The 24,444-nt window shown below is 41.6% G+C and overlaps 1 protein-coding gene across 2 annotated transcripts in view; it reads right to left on the bottom strand.

Moving 5' to 3' along the window:
* ARHGAP18 (Rho GTPase activating protein 18) overlaps positions 1–24,444 on the bottom strand; it is a 214,712-nt gene that overhangs the window by 16,305 nt on the left and 173,963 nt on the right. For both annotated transcript variants that reach the window (XM_073575797.1, XM_073575796.1), the window contains exons 9-12: positions 21,420–21,579; positions 19,807–19,889; positions 16,540–16,746; positions 11,879–12,010 (exon numbers count right to left, since the gene is read on the bottom strand). In XM_073575797.1, the coding sequence (XP_073431898.1) occupies positions 11,879–12,010; positions 16,540–16,746; positions 19,807–19,889; positions 21,420–21,579 (582 nt within the window). The remainder of the gene's footprint in view (positions 1–11,878; positions 12,011–16,539; positions 16,747–19,806; positions 19,890–21,419; positions 21,580–24,444) is intronic.

A 24,444-nucleotide genomic window follows, 5' to 3' on the forward strand; every position in this document is an offset into this window, starting at 1 on the left:
CTTCCGATGATGGCTCCATGCTCCCAGCTCCCCCGCAGCTCTTCCTTTGTCTGTGCAGACATCCTCACCAGACCGCATTCATCTTTTCACTATTGCCATTTCCTCTCTGCGAGGGCATGCGCCAAGAGCTGCTCATACAGGCACTTCATCGTAGCTTCAGGACCTTCCGTCACGTGACTGCAGTGCACACTGGGAGTCATGTGACCGCAGGTCCTAGTGGTCACGCGATGGAAGGTCCTGAAGCTACAGTACGATGAAGTGCCTGTATGAGCAGCTCTTGGCGCGTGCCCTCGCAGAGGGGGAATGGGAATAGTGAAAGAATGAATGTGGTCTGGTGAGGATGTTGGCACAGACACGAAGAGCCACGGGGGAGCTGGGAGCATGGAGCCATCATCTGAAGGTGAGTATAGTGACAGAGCGGGGGGGAGAGTGCAGGCACATGCAATATGCGCAGCTCCCCTGTCTACCAGCTCAGCGTGGCTTCAGCACAGAGGTGATGGACAGCGGGTGCAGTGAATATTACATGAGCCTAATGAGCGGAAGCATGTGACCTCCCACTGTCTCTGCAGCATGCAGCCAGCCCACTGACGCCATGCCAGAGCCGCCCCCTAATCTACAGCACACAGACTCAGATTATAAGACAAACCCCCCACTTTCCCTAAAAATTTGGGGGAACAAAAGTGCGTCTTATAATCCGAAAAATACAGTAACTATTCTATGCAGCCATATTTAGGCCACCAACAGATTTTTAATTCTATTCTGGTCTGGGTTCTGTTTGGCCCATTTCAAAACTTGGATCTTGTTCTGGAAATGCCATTCTTTTATCAATTTGGAGGTATGCTTAAAGTCATTGTCACAACATTCCTCTTCAAATTCAGCATTTTAGCAGAGGCCTGAAGGTTTTCTTAAAAAATTTACTTATACAGCTCTGGCAAAAATTAAGATACCTCTGCAAAATTTTCAGTTTGTCTGATTTTTCTCTTTATAGATATACTGTATTTTTGAGTAAAATGTAAATTGCTTTTATTCTTTAAACTACTGACAACAGGTCTTTGAATTTCCAAGGACTAAATTTTGTATTTAGAAAATGAGAAATGGTCAAAATAACAAAAAAATGCAGTACGTGCAGACCTCAAATGCTAAGAAAACAAGTTCATAATTATTTAGAAACAACAATACTAATGTTTTAACTCAAGGAGAGTTCAGAAATCAATATTTTGTGGAATAACCATGATTTTTAATCACAGCTTTCATGTGTCTTGGCATGCTTTCCACCAGTCTTTCACACTGCTTCTGGGTGACCTTATGCCACTCCTGGTACAAAAATGTAAGTAGGTCGTCTTTGTTTGATGGCTTGTGACTATCCATCTTCCTCTTGATTACATTCCAGAGGTTTTCAATGGGGTTCAGGTCTGGAGATTGGGCTGGCCATGACAACGATTTGATGTGGTGGTACTTCATGCACAGATTGATTGACCAAGCTGTGTGTCCTGGCACATTGTCCTGCTGGAAAAATCAGTCCTCAGAGTTGTGGAAAATTGCCTGAGCAGAAGGAATCAACTGTTTTCCAGGAAAACCTTGTATGCGGCTTGATTCATGCATCCGTCATAAAGATTAAACTGCCAAATTCCAGCCTTGCTGAAGCATCCCCAGATCATAACCGGTCCTCCACTAAATTTCACAGTGGGTGCAAGACACTGTGGCTTGTATGCCTCTCCAGGTCTCTGTCTAACCATTAGATGACCAGGTGTTGGGCAAAGCTGAAAATTAGACACATCAGAGAAGGTTACCTTACTCCACTCCTCTATGGTCCAATCCTTATGGTCTTTGGCAAACTTCAACATGGCTCTCCTTTGCTTTTCATCGATCAAAGGCTTTTTTCTAGCTTTACAAGACTTGAGCCCTGCCTCTAGGAGCCTGTTACGAACTGTTCTTGCTGTGCACTTCACCCCAGCTGCTATTTGCCATTCCTTTTGTAGGTCACTTGATGTCATTCTGTGGTTGCTGAATGACATTCCAATAAAATGACGGTGATCCCGGTCAGTGGAGAGTTGTTTTCGCCCTCTGCCGATCTGTAGCTTTGTTGTCCACAATGTCTGCTGCTTGACCTTGTTGTAATGGACTATCATCTTAGAAATTTTAAGGATTGTGACAACATGACACTCCCTGTATCACTCTGCTAGTAGAGCCAGAATTGAGCCCTTCTTTTCTTCACTCAAAACTTTTCTTTTCAACTTCTTTGGCATGGTTAAAAGTTATTTTTTCATTCATATTACTTTTGGGATATTACTAACGCTTGCTTTGCCATCCAGCTTGTCCTATTGCAAGAGGACTATGAAAACCACAGCAGGGTTTTTTTTATACTTTCCTTCGTTAAATAATATTTGCAGAGAAGCTGATTTTTATAAACCTGTGCAGTGGTCTCTTAATTTTTGCCAGAGCTGTATATGGAAATGTTCATAATTCCCTCTTCCTTGACCTAAAGCCCCAGTTCATATTGCTGAAAAACAGCTCCAAAGAATAATGCGGCCTTCACTATGCTTTACTGTGGGAATGGTGTTCTTTTGGCAATGTGCAGTGTTGGCTTTGTGTCAAACATACTGTACATTTTGAAATTATGGCCAAAAAGTTCAACCTTCGTCTCAGACCGGAACAAATTTTCTGGCATGCTTTGGCAGACATGATGCATGTGTTGACAAAACATAGCGGGCTTGAATAATTTTCTTTTTAAGAAAAGGCTTTTATCTTGTCACTCTACCCCACAGGACAGACATATTAAGAATATGGGAGATTGTTGTTACATGCAGTATACAATCAGTAACAAAGAAATTCCTGCTGCTCCTTTAATGTTGCTGTAGGCCACTTGGCAGCCTCTCATACTAATTTCGTTATAGTCTTTTCATCAATTTTTAACAATTCTTTATTTTAAATTTTTGTATATATATGAAATAAAGGAAGAGTACAATTATGAGTGGATTTACATAGTTTTGAACACAATGTAACTTTCTGAAGGAAATAACCTAAAAATACACATCAAAACAAAACCAAATAAACAAGAAATGGCAAAATCATGTGATACTAAATCAAATGAGACTCTCTAATTTAAAGACTCAATGCATCATAAGTAGATTGGAAATTAAATTTTATACTTTATAATGGATCTTATATAAAAAAAATTGTGAAATGAAGTGGTCACGGTAGTTTCAAAACTACACCAGGCATGATATCAGGTGATCAAGAGAAACACATAGATAGGTTGGAGGAGATCTCCTAACATTCTACACCCCTCCAAATTTACTTATCCTTGGGGCCCATATCTTTAAAAAAACGAGAATGAGAATGCAGTTCCCAACTGGAGAGTTCCTCAAGTCTACAGATCATACAAATTTCTTCAATCCATTCTCCAACCGAAGGAGGAGTGGATTGCATCTAGTGAACTGCTATTAGGTGTTTAGCTGCCCTGACTAATAATGGTAACAGACCATGTTTTCTTGTTCTATAATTTGCTGAAGGGCAGAACAAAAGCACCTCCAATGCTGTCATGTCTGAAGCCAATATGCCCAATGATTTCAGCATTTATTTACATCTTTCCAAAAGATCGGGACAAAACCAAAATGCTGTATATGAGCCAAGTTTCCTACACGAGTCTTCCATCTCTAATCCTAGGTGGTGCAGGATCTCTGAAGTTCTGTACAATTGGGAAATTATTTTATAGGCGTTTTCCTGCAACAATATACATCTGGAAAAACCATGTGAATTGATAAGGATATTTTGAATATGTTTACTAGAAAGCTTGACATTAAGTTCCTTAATTAAGGCAGGTTTGGAGAGAATACCAAAGGTTATATACATCTACGTAACTAGGGTTTAATAGATAAGGTATCGAACTTATGGGGGCCAACTCAGGGAAACAAGAAGTCGGTGATAAGTTCCGGACTATGTCCCTTCTAGTTTTTAGGGTAGTAAGTATCGTTTCATCTACGTTGGTAAAATTAGGTGGTACACTGCAGGAGCATAGATATCTGTTAGCATCTTTACCCAGTAGAGTTAATTCCAAAATATTATTTTCACCAATCCTATAAATAAAGGTGTACTAATTTCAGCCATCCATGTATGCCTTGTACTAATTTTTAAGATCTGGAATTTTGTGTGCAAGTCTAGCTTTTTTATATTTCCACGTGTTTTGAAAAAATGTCTTTACAAGAAAGAAAGAAAGAAAGAAAGAAAGAAAGAAGGACCTTGGGAGGTTTATTGGAATCATGTTCATTACATAAATACATTTTGGTAGTATGTATGATTTGACTATATTCACTACCTATCCATGAAATATTTGGTAAGTCATAATTTAATACATTTTTTGAAAGACTTGACAAGATGGGGGAAATTTTTGTGAAATAAAGTATTAGGATTATCAGTGATGTATACTCCTAGATATTTGATTTGTCCAATAGGGGAAGGGTGTCATTTCTTTAAGCTTGGAGATATCACTTTGGGGTACAAATTTATCTTAAAGTTGGATAATTCACCAAATTGTCTAAAGATTTCCATTAAACTGGTAAAAGCTTGTAAAGAGTTAGATACCAGTAGCAAATGATTGTCAGCAAATGCTGCCGTCTTGATCTCTAGATGTTCATCTCTGATCCCGTGAATGAATTGATCCTGCCTGATTCTTTGGATAAGTGTTTCCATAACAAAAATAAAGAGAGAAAGGGGAGAGAAGGCAGCCTTGTCTAGTGCCGTTATGTATATCAAACGAGCTCGAGAAAGTCCCAATTACCCTGACCTTAGCTGTAGAAAAGGAATAAAGGGTCATTATATCATCTACTAGGACAGGAGGAAAATCAAATTTTAATAAAATAGCAGCCATAAAGCGCCAACTTATTCTATCAAACGCTTTTTCAGCATCAGTTGATAGAAGGGTGAGCTTCGTGTTGGTTTTAATAGCATATGATATAAATTGTATAATTATTGCAGAGTTATCTTTACATTCCCATCCCTTTACAAGCCAGATTGATCTGGATGAACTAGACTCAGCAGAGCATAGCTTATCCTTCTAGCAAGGAGTTTTGCCCACAGTTTCATATCTGTGTTCAGTAAGGATATAGGGCGATAGTTGCTGCAATGCTTGACATCTTTACCCTCTTTTGTAAATCACTGTGATAAAAGCTTCTAGGGCCTGTTTCGGTGGTGGCTGGCCAGCAAGGAGTTAATTGAATAAGGCCAGCAAGTATGGAAATAGAGTTTTGGTAAATTTTTTTATAATATACTAGCTGAAGAGCCCGGCGCTGCCTGGGCATAGTAACTAACTGTGGTTAGTTATAGCAAAATATAATTATCCTCCATCCCATAGTCCCATGCCCATATACCCATCATACATATTCTCCATCCCATAGTTGAGTGCCCATATACCCATCACACATCCTCCATACCATAGTCCCATGCCCATATACCCATCACACATCCTCCAACCCATAATCCCATGCCCATAAACCCATCATACATATTCGCCATCCCATAGTCCCATGCCCATATACCCATCATACATATCCTTCATCCCATAAACCCGTCATACATATCCTCCATCCCATAGTCCAGTGCCCATATACCCATTATGACATCATCACCATGGCAACCGTTATGACATAACCGTCACCATTGCAACCTATGATGAATCAGCGTCGCCATGGCAACAATTGTGACATCATAATGAAGGGCGGAGCTTGATGCACACACACTTTTTCCCCATTATGTAGATAGGGGCAAAATTGTTTGGTGAATTGGACGGCGCAGGGTTAAAATTTCACCTCACAACATAGCCTAGGATACTCTCCGGGTCCAGACGTGTGACTGTGCCAAATTTTGTGGCTGTAGCTGCGACGGTGCGGATGCCAATCCCGGACATACATACATACATACACGCATACACACACAGACACACACACACACTTGAGCTTTATATATTAGATTATTGGTAGACCATCAGGGCCCAGGGTTCTCCCATTTGGTATTGTCCTCAAGGTATCTAATATGTCTTGAGTGGTAACTTTCAAAGTTAGTTTAATATAAATGTTAGGGTTAAGCTTTGGTAAAGACAAAGAATTAAGGAAATTTATTTATTATTATAGTTTATAAAGTTTGTGGTAATATTGCCTAAAAGCTTCTGCTATCGCTTCTGTACTTGTCATCAATTGTGAGTTGCTTGTTTGTATTTGTTTTATATAATGTTGTCTACATGTTGTTTTTTGTTTTTTTTTTAAAGTAAAGAGGTGAGCTTACTACTTTTTTCATCATGCATGCCTTTGGCGCCATTTTGTGGTAGTAAAAATTGTTTATGCTGTTGCAACAAGGAGCTGGCGGAGGCGCTTGCGCAGTAGCATCTATTGGAATGCAATAGATGCTATTGCTCGGGCGGCGCATTATTTTTGGTGCGGACAGCGCACCAAGCGTTTTTTTTTTTAAACACGGAAATATAAAAGGCACTGACACGTGATAGTGCATAGGCGCCACCATTTTGATGAAGTGAATTTTTTTTTTCAAATGCACACATTAGTATATTCATTATGCAAACTGGGGGCCAGATCACTGAGGGATCAGTGACCTGTCAGTATTCTGCATTATGAATACCTAATCAGAGCAACACATGAATCCCCCCTCCCCACATGCCTCTCCAGAGCACAATCATATCATTAGCTCAAAACTTCAAATAAAGATTAAACAACAACCACAAGACTGACTTCATCAACCAAGGTTTCATTGTAATCAGTATTATGGCGCCGACCTGACACTGTCTGTAGGTTAGACCAGGGTCACACTGCGTTATGGCAGTCTGTTACATGGACTGTGTTTCACCGTGACATAACGTGGTGTAACTCAGTCCGTTAACGCTGCCATTAACCCCCATTATCGGGCACATCACGACACATGCCATACAGCGGCATGTGCCCATGATGTGCCATCATTCAGTGACGGAGCATCGGACGCGGGCTGCAGCGACTGAGGCTCAGTCACCGCTAGCGCAGATGAAGCATCTGCGCTAGCGATATAGCATAACGTGATTGCGTTAAGCTATATAGCGTTAACGCAGCCCGTCAACGCTATGCGTTGAACGGGCTGCCTAACGCAGTATGAACCTGGCCTTACAGGGCACAATCCTGCTGACAGGTTCCCTTTAATCATAATCACTATAAATGTTGGCAGCTGTGCACTGACTACTTTAAGGCTGGTTTCACATTTGCTTTTCAGGGCGCAGCGACGGCCTGCGCACAGCCGCCGCGCCTCCGCCAGTAGCTCCACCTATCGCTGCATGCGTCCCCTATCTTTAACACTGGGGATGCAGGCCGTGCGCAGTATGCGTTTGGCGGCGCATGTCTACTTTTGACGGTGCGCCAAGCGCAACCAAATTGCAACAGGTTGCGTTTGGCGCTGGTCGGTGCACCATCAAAAGAACGCGTGCGCTGCCAAACGCATGCTGCGCACGGCCTGCGTCCCCAGTGATAAAGATAGGGGACGCAGGACGCATGCAGCGTCATGCGCCGATAGGCGGAGCTACCGGCGGAGGCGCGGCATGGGGCGGGGCTTAGCGATGGCCATCGCCGCGTCCTGAAATGCAAATGTGAAACTGGCCTAAAAGTGATTGGCTAATTAACACAACCACATCCCCAATTATATATAAGAGTGTTCACATTTATGCAACCACACTGAGTTTATTTTCATTTCCCCTCTCAAAATGATTTTAGTTTGTTTCTCAATGGATTTGTGCAGATTATGTATGACAGTTCTGAAATGATTTTGAAAGGGGTGGTATTTTAACAGGAGTGTGTAGGTTTTCTATATTCTACTTTACAAGTCAATTGACACTCGTTTACTGGTTTGTGTACATAGGCTGATGAATACTGATGGGAACAGCAGAATGATTAATTCAATCATTCTGTCCCCATCAAGTTATTAACAGCATATTCCCTGTGTACATGGTGTAATGTGCTGCTGATAATATTTTTTTAAAGTAACATAAAAGATCCAATCACCCAACGAACAAGTGTTTTGCATGTTTACAAAGGCCGATAATTGGGGACAAGATTTCTTCCAAAAATTCGTACACGAATCCTCGATCCTTCTAAATGCCCAATACATTACCTATATATATATAAAAATGAATGTATGTGTGTATGTATGTGTATCGGCCACGTCCACTTCACACAGCCCCACCCAATCACTAAGCATCTTTCATTTCACCAGAGCTGTTTATAAGAAGCTGAGCTGTGATTGGTTTCTATGAGCAACAGTTTTCCCACTCCACAACACCTCGGCAGACACTGACCGGGTGGGAGAAATCTAGCATCCCCGGGAACATAAGCTCCCAGCCATTGTCTGGCCCCCAGAAAGGAGCAGAGAGCACATGACAAATGAATCACCCCCTCCCATGCCCATATACCCATCACACATGCTCCATCCCATAATACCATAGGCACAGCTTCCCTCTTAAAGGGATCTCCAATATGGAAGTTAGGGCAAATCTCTCAGGGCTCTGATTCTGAAACCAGACTTCTATTAAAGGGATCCCCAGTATGGAAGTTAGGGCAAATCCTCTCTGCGCTCTCTGGTTCTGACCCCAGGACCTTATTAAAGGGATCCCCGGGATGGAAGTTAGGGCCATTCCACTCTGCGCTCTGGTTCTGACCCCAGGCTTACAGGATTCTGTGGCATATTAGGGGGTAGTAGTCTGGTGGCTCTGACAGGAAGATGTGAGATATTAGTGGTAATAGTCCGGTAGCTCTGGCTCACAGGATGATGTGGGATATTAGGGGTAGTAGTCTGGTGGCTCTGGCTGATGGGATGATGTGGGATATTACGGGTAGTTGTCTGGTGGCTCTCATGGGATGATGTGGGATATTAGGGGTAGTAGTAGGGTGGCTCTGATGGGATGATGTGGGATATTAGGGGTAGTAGTAGGGTGGCTCTGATGGGATGATGTGGGATATTAGGGGTAGTAGTAGGGTGGCTATGGCTGATGGGATGATGTGGGATATTAGGGGTAGTAGTCGGGTGGCTATGGCTGACGGGATGATGTGGGATATTAGGGGTAGTAGTTCGGTAGCTCAGGCTGACGGGATGATGTGGGATATTAGGGGCAGTAGTCGTGTGGCTCTGATGGGATGATGTGGGATATTATAGGTAGTAGTCTGGTGGCTCTGGCTGATGGGATGATGTGGGATATCAGTGAATGTGATTATGCAGAGTGGGTGAGGCTATACCCTCAGGGTGTGTGTATATATATATATATATATATATATATATATATATATACACACATACATACATACCCCCATCAGTATATTGATGAGCTGTCATGTAGATGGAGACATGGAAACCTGGATGATGCTACAGCCGAGAGGATGCATACCTATGCTAGGATTATATAGATGATAGAGATGGGAGAAAAAATTTGCAGGACTCCATCCATCAGCCGGGTCAGTTATCCATCGGCGGCCATGTCAGTAATCTGTGACTGTTGGACAGGATGCCTGTGAATCTCCTTACCTCCCAGCATCCTCTGTTCGTATTTTGATTAGCCGAGCTTTTGTGAGGTCCTTTTGCAGCATGATGCACATGTAGAAGTTGTGGAGCTGATGATCTGCTCCCTAACAATCTAGGGGGTTAAATGTATTTTATATTCATACATGTTGTCAAGAGTAACAACCACTGGGGATGCAGTCTAGCCTAGGCAGGGTTAACTGTAATGGCCGGCCCAATTTAGGGAAGGGGAACAGAGTACCTACCAAGTTCAGGAAATGACAGTACTGTAAAGTGACAGCATCAGTCACATGTATTGGACTGCTAGGGACAATGTGGGTATAATAATAAGGGAAATGGATTGCTAAAAATACCCTTTTGTGTGATTCCGTCTACCTGCTTTGGGAACCTAGAGATGGATGTTGGGGCCCTTGGGCACACTGAGCTTGTGAAGCTACAAGGAGAGCTGGGTGAGACTGGGACTCAGATTCTATGAAACAGGAGGTGTTGCAATTTGGGTGCACGGCTAGTGGTGAAGACTTTGTAGTGATAGTGAAGATAGCAAGAGGGACACTCTACCTGCAGAATATCGAAAACTAGGGCAGAAGTTGTGTCCGGTACCTGTGAGAAAGCCGACAACCCATTGGAACTTATTCTATATGCCTGTTTGTAAAGACTCCCAACTGTCCAGTAACCGTTTGATTGTTTTTATAAAACCTGTGTCCCCTGAATTGATTGCTGCCAAGGTTCCAGAAGAGGAAAGCCTGGAGAGCCAAAGGAGGCCTGCAGGCCAGAAGTAAGTGTGATGCACTCCGGGACAGAGACACATGTTGTCTGTAGAGTGCCAGAGTGAGATTATCAACAAGCCCACGACTACTTGTTTGGGCACGTTACATACTCACGATGTTGCACCTGTCTGCCTAATGAAAAGAAGAGCCCAAGAGGTAAGGAGAGTCTCAAGCCTCACATTCAGCAGTCACAGATAACGGACCTGGCCAATGGATCAGAGCTCTGCAAATTAATTCTCCCATCTTTAGAATCCAGTAGTTTGCTACCTAGTATTTGCTTACAACTATTTGATTTTGTTGTATACTTTATAGCAGCCCCCTTTATTCTTCACTTGGAAGTACTGGACTCTTCTATTTCCAGAATGTACTAATTTACTGTTGTACTTTATCATGAATGTATTAATTTAAGAATAGTAGCCAAAGCAACTACAGATCTATGTAACACTGAATATACATTATCCAATTATTGTACTTATAGCTACTCATGCACTTGTGGTTTACTAAACGATTTCATATACAGTACATAATATCACTTTGGAGATTGAGTGCACGCTACTATTTTGTAGCTTTTTTAGACAAGTAATGTTGTTATTCTATTGAATGGTAGCATGTAAAACCTTTTCCCTTATCACATAAATTAATATGATAATTATCTCCAGGGGCAGACACAGAAAGAACAGGGCTCCTGTGCAAAACCAACATGGGCCCCTTGCAATACAATAGCTCATCATAATGCACAATTCCACCTGCTTTAGAGATGGAAGTGAACCCCTTAACCTCTTGGGTCCTTCTGTGGCTACACAGTTACAACTATGGCATTTCTGCCCTTGTTTATTTCCATTTTTATACGTATTATTGTGCGTTTTATTTGTCTGTGTAATTATAACTAAAGCTGTACTTTTTACTGTTTGAGTACAGTCAATTTGAAGTTTGTCACAAAATTAAAATTGTTAGAAAGATATATTAGAATCTATTACATCGAACAAAGAGTACAGTCTCTGAAAATAAGCAACCCAATAAAAGGCAAGTCAAATTTAAAGTTTCCCACTACAGACATTTTTAAAGCGCAGCATATGTTCGGGTTTAATGCCCTGCATAGAAATTAATTCTCCCATCTTTAAAATAAGTAATCAAACAATTACAGTAATAGAAATTATCATGCTAAAAAACCCAAAAGAACATATAGTTCATAGAATATATAGTTAAAGCCAATGTGTCGTGCAAAGTTCTAAATTCTTCCACTAGAGGGCACATGACTAAAGTAAGTAACAAGATTCCAACAGCAGCCCGCTACAATCTCCAGCTTTTCGAATGCCCAGTCTAAAACATTAGTGTTAAACTGAGACTGATTAAGCCATAGCATACTTTTCATGTGGCATATTGCAGCAATGGAAGTCATACAGCGGGGTCCATTGGTGCAGGACCCATGTCCAAGCCCGAACGAAGACACACTTTGCAGGAATCCGTATTCGCTGGCTAGGACAGCAATTATTAGAAAGTCACTGTATGATAAAGGGTTAATTTTAGCTTGCAGAACAATATATACTGAAAAAAAACCTCCCCGTGCAGTCAAGACTTACATCTGCACTCCTTTCAGTCTTCTCGGGCTTCTCTCTGTCGTATGCCATTCTTTTCAGAAGTCGCTTCATAGCCCTTTCTTTAGTTTTCTTCTGGTTTTGGTGCCTTACTTGTGCAACGAGAAATGTTGGGATCTGCAAAAAAAAAAATAAATAAATAAATAATAAAACTTTAAACCATCATGATCTATATGCGTGTATATTATTTGCACACACATATATTGATATCACTACAGCCAACTCAGAGTCAGTGATCCACTGACCAGTTTATATGGGAAATGCTGCAAAAGCTGTTTAAAAAAAAAAATCAATGAAATGGTACAAATTCTAAAACTGACTGGCACCAAGTGTCACCAAGGTGTAAAATGTCTTTTAAGAAGCCCACATTATCCATTAGGGCTTGTGCACATAACCTATGACATATAGGTCTGTAATACAGCTAATGGATTCTTCATCTCGAAGTGGTGCCACATCTCTAGAATATTCCATTACATTATTATAGGTCTGACCTTTGGGATCCCTGCAAACTCTGAGACTAGAAGGTATCACAGGACCGGTGTGGAGCAGCACCCCCATTACTGTGTTTTGTTACCTTTATACTAGCCCCAGCCAACGAAACTCTGCAGGAAACTGCATCGATGGCCCACTCAATTGGGGGCATGGACCAGTGTGCAAGGAGAAACTTCAGGGTAACAGAGTGCTACACTAGCTTTATGTCCCCTCCATCTTCAGGATTATTGGGGGTCTCAGAAGTCAGACCTCAAGAATCATGAACTAATGGCATCCCCTTAAAAAGTTACATAGTTATATAGGTTGAAAAGAGACTTTCTCCACTAATTGAGCCGTGAAAAAAAAATATATATTTTCCCCACAAAAATGTTATGTCATCTCCAATTTTTTATATTCACAAGGGTAACAGGAGAAATTGCACCATACAGTTTGTTGTGCAATTTCTCCTGAGTATGCAGATACCCCATTTGTAGGGGAATACTACTTTTGAGGCACAGTGCAAAGCTCAGAAGGGAAGGAGCGCCATACTATAGTGCAGATTTTACGGTTATGGTTTGCAGGTGCCGTGACACACTGGGAGAGCCCAAGTTGCCAGAACTATAGAAACACCCATAAGTGAGACCATTGTTACAAACTACATCTCTAAAAATTCATATAGATGTGCAGTGATCATACTGACATCATGGGTGTGTCACAGAATTTTAAAACATCGGGCATTGAAAAAAAATAAACAATTTTACCACAAAAAAATTGTTTTAGCCCCAGATTTTACGTTTTCACACAAGAAGTGGGTAAAAATGGCACCTTAATTTGTTCCACAATTTCTACTGACCGTGGCAATGCTCCATACGTGGCTGTACAGTTCTACTTAGCCATATGGAGAGATTCAGGAGGGACGGAGCGCTATTTGCCTCCTGTAGCGCAGATTTTACTAGAGTAGTCTGTAGACCCCATATACAGAGCTCCTAGGTGCTAGAAGAGTAGAATCCCTTCATCATTTGACTCCATCTTGGAAATTATACCCCTTTGGAAATTTATTTACAGGTGTAGTGATAATTTTGACTACATGGGTGTTTTCCAGAAACAAGCCGCAATGAATGTTGCCAAATGAAAATTGCAAACTGCCCATGTACTGACCGGTTCCTGATGTAGACATGCACCAATAAGTTAGGCAGGATCTCATCACTACAGAAATGCCAAACATGTGGACGCTATATGTGTTTTATGCACACCGGGGATCAGAAGGGAGGGGGGCATTTGGATTTGGGAGCTCAGAATTTGATGAATTTTATTTTGAGGGGCAAGGAGCCATTAAGCTTTTCCGGAACCTTTGTGCTACCAGTAATGTAAAAGCCTCCTATATTTCCGTTAGCAGATGACCAGTGTGCGGACTTGCTTTTTTGGTGGATTGAGTTGAACCTTTTTTAGGAACATTTTACATAATGTTTGGGATCACATATATCCGGCGCTCTATGCTGAGCACTTACTTTGGAGTTTCCATCTAAATCTCTTAGTGACGTGTCAGATGAAACCCCCAAGGGATCCATTCACTATAAATGAGGCAACAGAGTTACTCTGGACTCCATCTGGCCTCTGTTCTGTGGTTTCCTTTCCAGAGGTACAGAAAACTCTGGTTGACCGTGCTTTTACACCCGCTTAAAAAGATGGACACCGCTGGATCACAGGTCAGACTGCATCCACAGTGCCTCCATCTGCCTCATTATAGGGAAATCTTCTGCCAGAGGGTCTCTCTGAATCACGCATTTAAGATATCTACACGAAAACCCTAATGTAAGCGCTCTGCATAGGATAAATATGTGCAGAGCCTTACCGCGATCTTTGGGAAGCAGAATGAACAAATCAACTGCAGTTCTAGAATTGGTTTTATTTATTTTTTACGCCATTTCTCATGCGGTGTAAGTGATTAGACAACTTTGTTCCCTCTATTCCGATTTTTGGGAGGCAAATTTAAAAAAAAAAAAACACAAAAAAAAAAAACCTAAAATGCTTTTTTTATATAATGCCGCTAACTGTGTGGTAAAAGTGAAAAGACAGCTTTAATCTTCTGATCAGTATGATTTTCATAATAACAAGTTTCATAGAAAAAAATTGTTTTTCCATGGCCTTTTTCTGAGAGTTATAGCTTTTTTGTTTCTCTGCTCGCTGACGGAGCTGTACTGTGACTCGTTTTTTGCAGCACAAGATGACATTTTCAGCTATACCATGGTTTACATTCATCCTTTTGATTGCATTTTTATTCCACTTTTTTTTGTAGTGTAGTGCAGCGGTGTTGGTCCAGCATGATAGACAGGCAGTAACCACAGTAAAGTTCCAAAACAAAAGTCCTTAATGTTCAAGAGTACTCAAAAAGTAGAAAACAAAAGAATATCAACCGGATCACAGCCGGGAAACAAGATAGTCCATCAGATTGCAGCCAGACCACCTCTGAGACCGGTTGCCGTGGGTGACTGAACCGTTGTGTACGCCAGACCTTTCAGCTACCTCAGCTGTTTGGCTCCACTGGCCTATGTTGCCTCACACAGGTAGAGGTCTGCAGAGTCTTCTGCTCTGCAAGCTTGCCAGACCAAACTAACACTGACCCTGACACACCCAAACCCTTTACTGCAGGATTTTTAACTGGAATCTGTGGCCGTGGGCCACATAAAAAACCCGGGCCGGGAATAAAATGGACTGCACCACTACCATCGGTAGTCTGTTTCAAAACACAAAAGCCCAGAGCAGGTTTTCCCTAAATCTGCATTGGACAACCAGCATGTCCAAGACCCATACTCACTTTTATTCTGCATTGCAACGACAGCTACGCCTGTGACTGCAATACACTCCCTTGGCCTCAATACGCTTGCGTGCACATCTTGGGGGAACACACAGTGCCCCCTACATGTGACACAGGTCACTGTCTCACAGCAGGTATGATGAAAAAGCATTTTTTGCCACTTTTTATGGTTTTCACTGAATGGGTTAACTGTGTTAATACGTGCACTTTTTTACTTTATTTTTGTCTTTATTGTTTTTTTTGTCTTAATTTTGAGATTTCTTATAAAAAATTTTTACAATTGTTTCAAACTTTTTTTCACTTTGTCACCTCTTTGATGAGAGAACGCTGCTGGCATGGTCTAACAGGCCACCCTAGCTGGCAGATCAGGTAGTTATTATTTGTTCGGACCCCATGATCACATTACGGGAGTGCCGATTGGGCGAGAGAGGAAACTCCCTCTCCTAGCTTTCTAAATACTGCGATCACTACTGAATGTGACATTTAGAAGGTTAAATGGTTGGCGAGCCATGCGGGCACCGCTCTTAGCTGTGCAGCTGGGCCTTGGCTATAATTTAAGTAGTGCTCCAGGCAGCGATCGTGCAGGCAAATATTCTGTGCCCTCACGATCAACAGGACATACTAGTACATCCAATGTCGGGAAGGGGTTAAAGGGAATCAGCTAGTAGATTTTTGCTGCATGGTGTTGTAGAGACCCCGATAACAACAATGTATCACATACAGTACTTTACTGGATGCTGCAGTTTTGATATAAAAGTGTTTTATCTGCTGCAGATTTAGCAGTTCTTTGAACGCTGAGCTCTGTATAACCCCGCCCACACCAATGATTGCCAGTTTTCTGCCTTTGAGCTGTGTATACAGAAAGCTGTTAATCAGAAGTGAGGGTGTGGTTGGACTATCTAGCAGCCTAATAAGTAGTCCTCTAGTGATTATCTCCTGCTGATAAAACAATGATTTTATAAAATCTACACTAAGCAGACCAGTAAATGATATATCGCTGGAATCAGGGTCTCTGCCCCTACATTATGTTGCTCTCAGTTTAAATAGCAAAAACTTGGTGACAGAGTCCCTTCAATATAGTAATTTATTTAATTGATAAATGATGTCTTGCAAAACTAACAAAAGTATCTTTATCTGGAGCTCAGAGCTATAACGCACTAAATTTACATAAACGGTCAAACATCAATACATTTTTAGCTTAACCAACCACAGACGGATGAGATTTTCATAATTTGCAGGATCACTAGGACAGGTCTAAAAGGTCATATTAAGGCAGCCACAATTATGACTGCACAGCCCTCCATAACCAGTTAACCAATATACCGTGTAATACAGCTCGATCCGATCTTCTATTACATACCGTCCACAGTAGCTTTTGGTACTTGATCAAGAAAAGCATAACAGAAGCTGTCTGGGCTGCACTGGTAACAGCGTCTTGATCCGGAGCTTTTAATGGAGAAGTGTGGAGGGTAAAGAGATTTGGTGCCATTATCATAGCTACGTTCTTCAGAGTCATTTTATTTTGTTCTCTGTGATCAACGATCCTTTGAAGGAATTCAAGTAGAACCTGAAACAAAAAGGAAAAATACTTTACATCCAGACAAGGAAAGAAGTGAGGAGACTCTCTGGTCCAAATAAACTGTGCGGGAGGGAATGGCAGGAAGTATTTCCATTTGTTTCAGCAGAATAATCTGAGCAGGTGAGTTGGGGAAGGTAACGTTTGATCAGAAACTTTGTGAGAGTTCCTAAGGGCCTCCAGGAACGGGAAGCGTCAGTCATGTCTTGAGGGCTATGGGTCCGAGAAGATACAAGTCAGTGATGCTGGGGGCACATACAGTAGAAGAGGTAACCACAGGCCCTTCATTTACGTGGTGCCTGAAAAGCGGGCTGAAGTTCCGGAACGCAGAAAGGTGCAGCTACAGTGTTATTTTAAGCTGGCAAGATTGAAAGTCCCTAACTCTGTGAAAAGTCTCATCAACTGTGCCGCTGAGGATGACGGCTGGAAACAGGTCAGTGTTATGTCGCTTAAAGAACAATAATAATTCCTGTTATCTGCTGTGTGATTTTACAACACTTAGTAAAGACGAGTTTGAGTTTATGGACTGGTTCTCCATTCTCTGGGAATCTTGGCCACGCATCGTGTGGAGCTCCAGAGGAGTGGTGGAGTGTCTACAATAACAGCATCAAACACGCCCGAGTCAAGCTACATTTTTCTGTAGCGTGCCGGGGAGCAGAAACAGAGTCCCTTGGCAATGGCTACCACTCTGGGCACGTTTACAATTCATCGCTGGAATCAAGGTCTCTGTCCCTACATAATGCTGCTCTCAGATGGGGCAGCAAAAATCTGGTGCCAAATTACATTTAAACTACAATTTGGTTCTATGTTAAGCTATGTTCTGCTCATTAGATCCACAGTAGGTAAATACATCATTGTAAATACACACCTGTACTTTGTATCTCCCCCACCTCATTGTAGATTATAAGCTCTCACGAGCAGGGTCGCCTTACTTTACTTAAATTACTGTATTGTTAACGTTACTTATGACTTGTGTTTTGAAACTTTTAAACTGTAAAGTGCTGCGGAATATGTTGGCGCTATATAAATATTATTATTATTATTATTATTATTATTAGGTGTTACATCTCTTAAATGAATACTAAGATTCCGTAATAGTAATAATAATTTTATTTCTACAGCTCCAACATATTCCGCAGCACTTTGCATTTTTGAGGGGACTTGTACAGACAATAAAAAAAGCAGGTTGTAAGGTTTCACCTTGTGGAGAGTGAAAAGCCAGGTGTGGCATGCCAGTATGAGGAGACTTAAAACACCTTGCATGCTCCTCTGGAAAATAAAATATGAAAGGCTACTTTCACACTTGTGTTGCTTATAGCTGTGTCGGGCAGCACACGGCCGCCGCTAGGCTCCTCCCATGGTCGCGCCTCCTACTGTTAGCTCCGCCTATGGGTGCATGACGCTGCATGCAACCTGCGTACCCTATCTTTAGCATTGGGTACGCAGGTATACGTTTGCAGGCACATGCGTCCTTTTGATGGTGCGCCGAGTGCACCAAAATGCAACACGGTGCGTTTGGCGCACGTCGGAGCATCGTCAAAAGGACGCATGCGCCGGCAAACGCATACCTACGCACGGCCTGCGTACCCAATGCTAAAGATAGGGTACACAGGTCACATGCAGCATCATGCACCCATAGGAGGAGCTAACAGGAGGTGCGGCCGTGGGCGGAGCTTAGCGGCGGCCTTGCGCTGCCCGACGCAGCTCCAAGCAACACAAGTGTGAAAGTAGCCTAAACTGTCTCTTCAGAGAGAAAAAGGATGTGAACTCTAGTGCCACCTATTGGAAGTAGCGATCCTTCAAGGCTTCTTAACCCCTTCATGACCTGAGGTATTTTCAATTTTGCGGTTTCATTTTATGCTCTCCTTCCCAGAGTCATAACTTTTTCATTTTTCTGTCAATATGGCCATGTGAGGGCTTGTTTTTTGCTGGACAAGTTGTACTTTTGAACACCACCATTGGTTTTAACATGTCATGTAGTGGAAAATGGGGAAAAAAATTGCAAAAAAACTGCAATCCCACTGTTTTTTTTATGTTCTGTTCATTAAATGCTAAAACTGACCTGCCATTATGATTCTACAGGTCATTAAGAGTTCATAAACACCAAAAAAAAATAAATGGTGCCATTATCCAAGACCTGCAGCGTCTCCAGTTTTTGTAATCTCGGGTTGGGTGAGGGCTTATTTCTTGCTAACGTTTTTATTGATACCAAACTGGTGTCGATACGATCTTTTGATCGCCCATCTTTGTATTTTATTGCAATGTAGCGGCGACCAAAAAAATGTGATTCTGAAGTTTCAAATTTTTTTTATCGTTACGCCATTTAGCAATCAGGTTAATCCTTTTTATTTAATGATAGATCGGGAGATTCTGAATGCGGCGATACTAAATATATGTATGTTTGATTTTTTTGTTTTATTTTGAATGGGGAGAAGGGGAGGGTGATTTGAACTTTTATATCTTTTTAAAAACCTTTTTTTTTTTTTTTTTTTTGCACACTTCCATAGGAGACTAGAAAGCTGCAGTTGTCTGGCCGCCTCTGTTACACGCCTGTGTTTAGCAGAAATGCTCACTTGCTATTGCTCATAGCAATCCGGCTATAACAACCATAGAGGTCTGCTGGAGACCTCTGATTGTCAAGCCAGCCCTTTGGTGGCCCACAATCACTTAACAGTGTCACTGATGGCCAGGATTTCTGACACGCTTATGGTAAGGTCGAGTTAAATGCCGCTGTCACATTCACACAGGTTAACAGCTGCGGGTGGATCGCAATACCACCCGCGCCTGTTAGAGGTACATGTCAGCTGTTCAAAACAACTGACGTGCTGAGAAAGATGTGGGCTTAGCGCCTGAGCAAACATCAAAGGGAGGGATTCCGATGTGGGTGTACTATTACGCCCAACGTCGTAAAAGGGATTAAAGGCTCAATATGACTTGTATGGTTGCTAATTCCAATAGGTGGCATTGGAGCTCTAGTCCTCTTCCTCTGAAGAGACAATTTGAACATTCAATTGTGAAATTACTGTGTATATTGCGGAGAAAAAAACTGACCTTTAGAGTATCACGGTGTACATCAGGCAGGAGAATGACCAGGAGATTCAGAGCTTGTAGACGATGTCTTTTACTTCGAAGATCTAAAGTAGAAAACATGTAAAGCTTAAAGTGTAAGTAAACTGTGGTACATCATTCTACTGTCATTACAGATCAGTGGGGGTCTGATTGCCGAGACCCCATCCGATTGCTCAAAAAACTGCTCCAAAGTACACAGCTCAGAGGCCAAAGTGTTTACCGCCTGCCTGAGTGTGCAGACAGAGCACAGAATACAGAGCCACAGACTTTCTATTAAAGTTGTGTCATAATACACTATATTAATATAGTTTTACAAAACTGTTTATTAGTTAAGTATAATCCAAGGAGATCCTTGAACCATAAACAAGCAATTCCAACATGGATACCCTTATCACCCATGTATAATTAGAGAGATATTGCACTTGACTTTTACTAAGCTGCTATCCTTATTCTTGGCTATCAGCAAATTGCCAGTCCAGCTTCAAAGAGATTCGCAGACCTCTGCTTTATAGCCTAGCAATCATTAGTCCATATGGATATTCACATCACCCCAGTATAGGTAAATGCAACATGTCACAAAGTAAAGATCATGTACACGTGTCGATATGCGAGAAGGAATGCTCATTAGAACGCTTGCACATTCATTGGCTTGTATAAACAAGCTTGCAATCACTTAGTTAATAAATGAACTTATTTTTAGAGCATCGTTAATTTCATAGTGGTGTACACGTGAAGGGTACAGACATAAATAATCAACAGACTGGTACAGCGGAGGACCCTTCCCTCACTGGCTTACAGTCTACAAAGCGCCTCTATTCGTTGGGCAAGGTATAACTTCCCAATCAATGCTGTCACTGCTACCAACCCGAGAATTAAGAACCAATGTGCATGGGGCGGTAGTCTATCATGTGCAACGCTGCTCTATTCATTCCTATAGGAGTGCCGAAGACCAGCAAATAACAGCGCTTGGCTATCTAAGAATTAATCGTCCACCACTCCATTCACACAGGTGTCTGGAGAACCCCTGGTTCTCAAGATCACTGGGGGTCCCAATGGCCGGACCCGACTAGTGTTTTGGCATATCTCCTATGATATGGGTAAGGAATAACTGCCGAATTTGAGAATACCCCTTGAAGGTTCTTTTACACCTGCAGACCGTGGCCATTAAGAGATTAAATCACCCAACGAACAAGCATTTTGTAGGTCAAAATCTACTAGACTTGTTTGGCTGACACCAAGGAACTAGAGCACTTAATTCTGATAAAGACTCAATCTGTTATCATATGTTTAATAGTGTAAGTAATCATAAAAGCCCAAGACACAGCGTGTAAATGAACTTATTCTCTAGTAATGATGTAATCAATGTCACCATGTCATGCACAGCAATAAATGGCAAAACTAGCATTCTGGAGGTCAGCGCCAGCGTTCAGTGGCTTCATTATAGTCAGAATAGAAGTCCTTTCATACAATACTTCTATTTAATATGCGGGACATAATTCCTCTACATAAAATGACGACTGCGCCAGCCATGTCATCTCCCAAGCAGCTGAACCGGTCAGGCACCATATTTAGTCAAACTATAAAAATTATCTTACGCTGCACAGAATGGAAAGCTTTCATGTATTCCACCGTCAGCAGTGGCAGAGGGAGCTCTCGGATGAGAAACTTTAGGAGGCTGGCTGCGTCGTGCTGCTTCACTGTATCCCAGTTGAATGTTCCCTCATTAAACTTGGCTTCTAATTCTAAACATAGAGACTGCAAAACAATCATAGGTTATTATTTCAATATTTATAAGTATTCTGCATTTTAGGTTTTTAACTGCAGTGCAAATATTTAGGAAGCTGTGGTTTGCACAATTTCCTGCAGAATATTGTGGGTTTTAAAGAGGAAGCTCCGTTCAGATCTAAAAGATTATACTTAAACCTCTACCCCCTGGGTGATGCTTATCTGCTATTTATAGGTTTGTATTGGCAGCTTTCTTCCTTGCTTTGGGCAAATGTATGATCATTGACTGCAGCTTCCAGCTGTACATGTAATAAAAAATATCCTGAGCCCATCTCCCGCACATGCTCAGGCTGCTGCTTATCGCTGCTGCCTTATTTATCAGATTGCAGCTCTGTTTAATCTGATTAGATTTGATGGACAAGTATGATAAGAATTTATATGTGCTGTATAAATCCCCATCAGTAACCCTTTTATCGGCGTTGTTTCATGTTCTAGTTCATGTTCCCCAGTCCTCAGCCTATCTGTAGGCTGGAGACAGTGCGCTCCCGCTCTATTGATCGTTAAAACCAGTGATATCTTTGTACTAATGGTCCGTAAGGTACAAGTAGAGGAACCTAGGCTGCGACAGCACTGGATTAACGCAGGTGCATTAAAGCTGGTCAGATAAAGAGCTAACGCTGCTCTCCAACATTTGGCCAACTTCAGATCAGTGCTTTTGCCTCTGCTGCTACACATCAGTAGTGGTTAGAAACCTAGGAAACGAGCAGTAACCAAACATCACTCCACTCTTTAGGACGGAGAGAATCTTTAATAAGGACAATGTAAACTTGCTTGCTTTTACAAGCACTTTGCAATTATGCCCATTAAGAAGATGAGAAGAAGACTTCAATGTAAAGAGGCACTCTTCAAATCTAAAGCGGTAGCGCAAATCTTCCAAGTCAATGACCTGTATAAGCGTGCGGCTTATAGATTGTAAGCCTCACTGGGTACAGTGAAGATAATGTTCTGGGAGGTTACATCACACAGCAGTGTAAAGCTTCATGCTGTAACAGCAAGCCTGAGAAGAGGGGCGTGGAGGGGGCATGGCTTTTAGTAGTAACAGCCAGCCCCCTGATAATGTCTCCTTCAGTGCAGGACTACTAGCAGGGATCAGGCCATGCCCCTTACATAGGACTTCAGACATTATTGGGGGCTGGAGTGACAGTAGCTGCTCTGTACTGTTCATCCCTCCTGTCTAGGGCATTACAGCAGTGTGCAGCTACATGATGATAGCCAGTCTACTAACAATAGCCATTTAACTGTAGATTACAGGGTGTGTGGCCACAGCTCCTCTTTTTTGGGACTGATTGCAACTCACAGCAGAGAGCTCTACACACTGTGTGACATTGTCCCAGAGTGGAGGGGTGAGCAGTGAGGAGCAGCTCCTGTCAAACTGAATTACAAATGTTCTAAAGATAATAGAACTGCACCTTCCATCCCATTTTTATAGTTTATAAGGGTAGGGGCAGTACAATTTTATTTCTCTCTCTGGAATACCCCTTTAAATGTGTCAAATTCATCAAGGTACCAGTATCTCCTAATAAATTTGTTGCATACTAATCCAGAAATCTTTCTTGCTACGAAGTAGAAAACCAAAGCTTGATAAATTCTGCCCATAGCTTGAATGTCCAGTTTTTCTGCCAATGTGGCTACTAAGAGTAGGAACCTGAAGCTTTCATATGCTGTCCCATTTAAGGCGCCACACCCGGCTCAATACTTTTTATTATACTGTGAAAAGAGACACATTTCTGAACACGTAGTAACCAACAAAATTACACACATTGTAAAAAAGCAAATAATGGTTTGCTACATCTATACAGGGCTAAATTAAAAAAGTAAAAGTCTATTCAGGTAGTTCAGCAGGTCAGATTTCCTGTTAGTACTGTTCCACAACTATGGTGTATATAATATCCTATAACATGCTTTATCTGTTTAACATTAATGAAAAAGAACTACATAGTATGTAATTACAGCTGAAAATCTACTGTATTCCACAACAAGAAAAAACCCGAGCTGAATACAATAGACATAACATAATGCATAGACACAATAATGTAATAATCTTTGGCAATTGTACATTTTCTGCGCTGCATTTTTTATACTCCTGTCTCATACAAACTGAATGAATCAAACAATTTTGCAAGGTGTCCATATAGTTTTTTGCACACAGTTCCAGTACAGAACTTTGTGTCTCTATGTTTATAGAATGCTTAGGTGCGCTAACATTAAGTAAGCAAGTTGGATACTGTAAAAAAAAAAAGGAACATGTCAGCAGGATTTCACTCCTCAAATTATGCACATGAAGCTCTTCCAAAGACTAGTCCAGATATACCTCGCTATGGCCAGCCCATTCCTTCATTAGTGAGAAACTGACATTTGTATTCATATGCAAATGATCCTTTATATCTGAAGCATCTGTCACTCCAGATCAAGGCCCTTCCTAGAACTGCCTCCTCCAGCTTGATTAACAACCTCTGTGCTGTATGACTTCATGCACAAGAGTTCTCAGTCAAGGAGGAGGCGGCGCAGGGCAGGTAATAGAGCTGGAGTGACAGAAGCTTCAGATCCTCAGCCTCATTAGTATATCAATTCAAGCACCAATTTCACAGTAACGTAGAAACAGATTGGCCATATAAAGGTATTACTGGACTTGTGTTTAAAAGAGCCATAAGAGCATATATGGTAAATAGTTTGGGTATAAAATCCTGCTGACAGATGAGGTTCCCGAAGATTGGACTTTAACCAATCACAAACTGATAGCATTTGCAAAGGTTTGAGAATGAAACCTCCTATTTATGAGGGAGGATCATGTGTGTAACCTACATAAAACTATTTAGTAAAATAAAGAAAAACATA

The sequence above is a fragment of the Dendrobates tinctorius genome, unplaced genomic scaffold (assembly GCF_039654945.1).
Source record: "Dendrobates tinctorius isolate UK_male_01 unplaced genomic scaffold, ASM3965494v1 ptg000046l, whole genome shotgun sequence".
NCBI classification, from domain to species: Eukaryota; Metazoa; Chordata; class Amphibia; order Anura; family Dendrobatidae; genus Dendrobates; species Dendrobates tinctorius.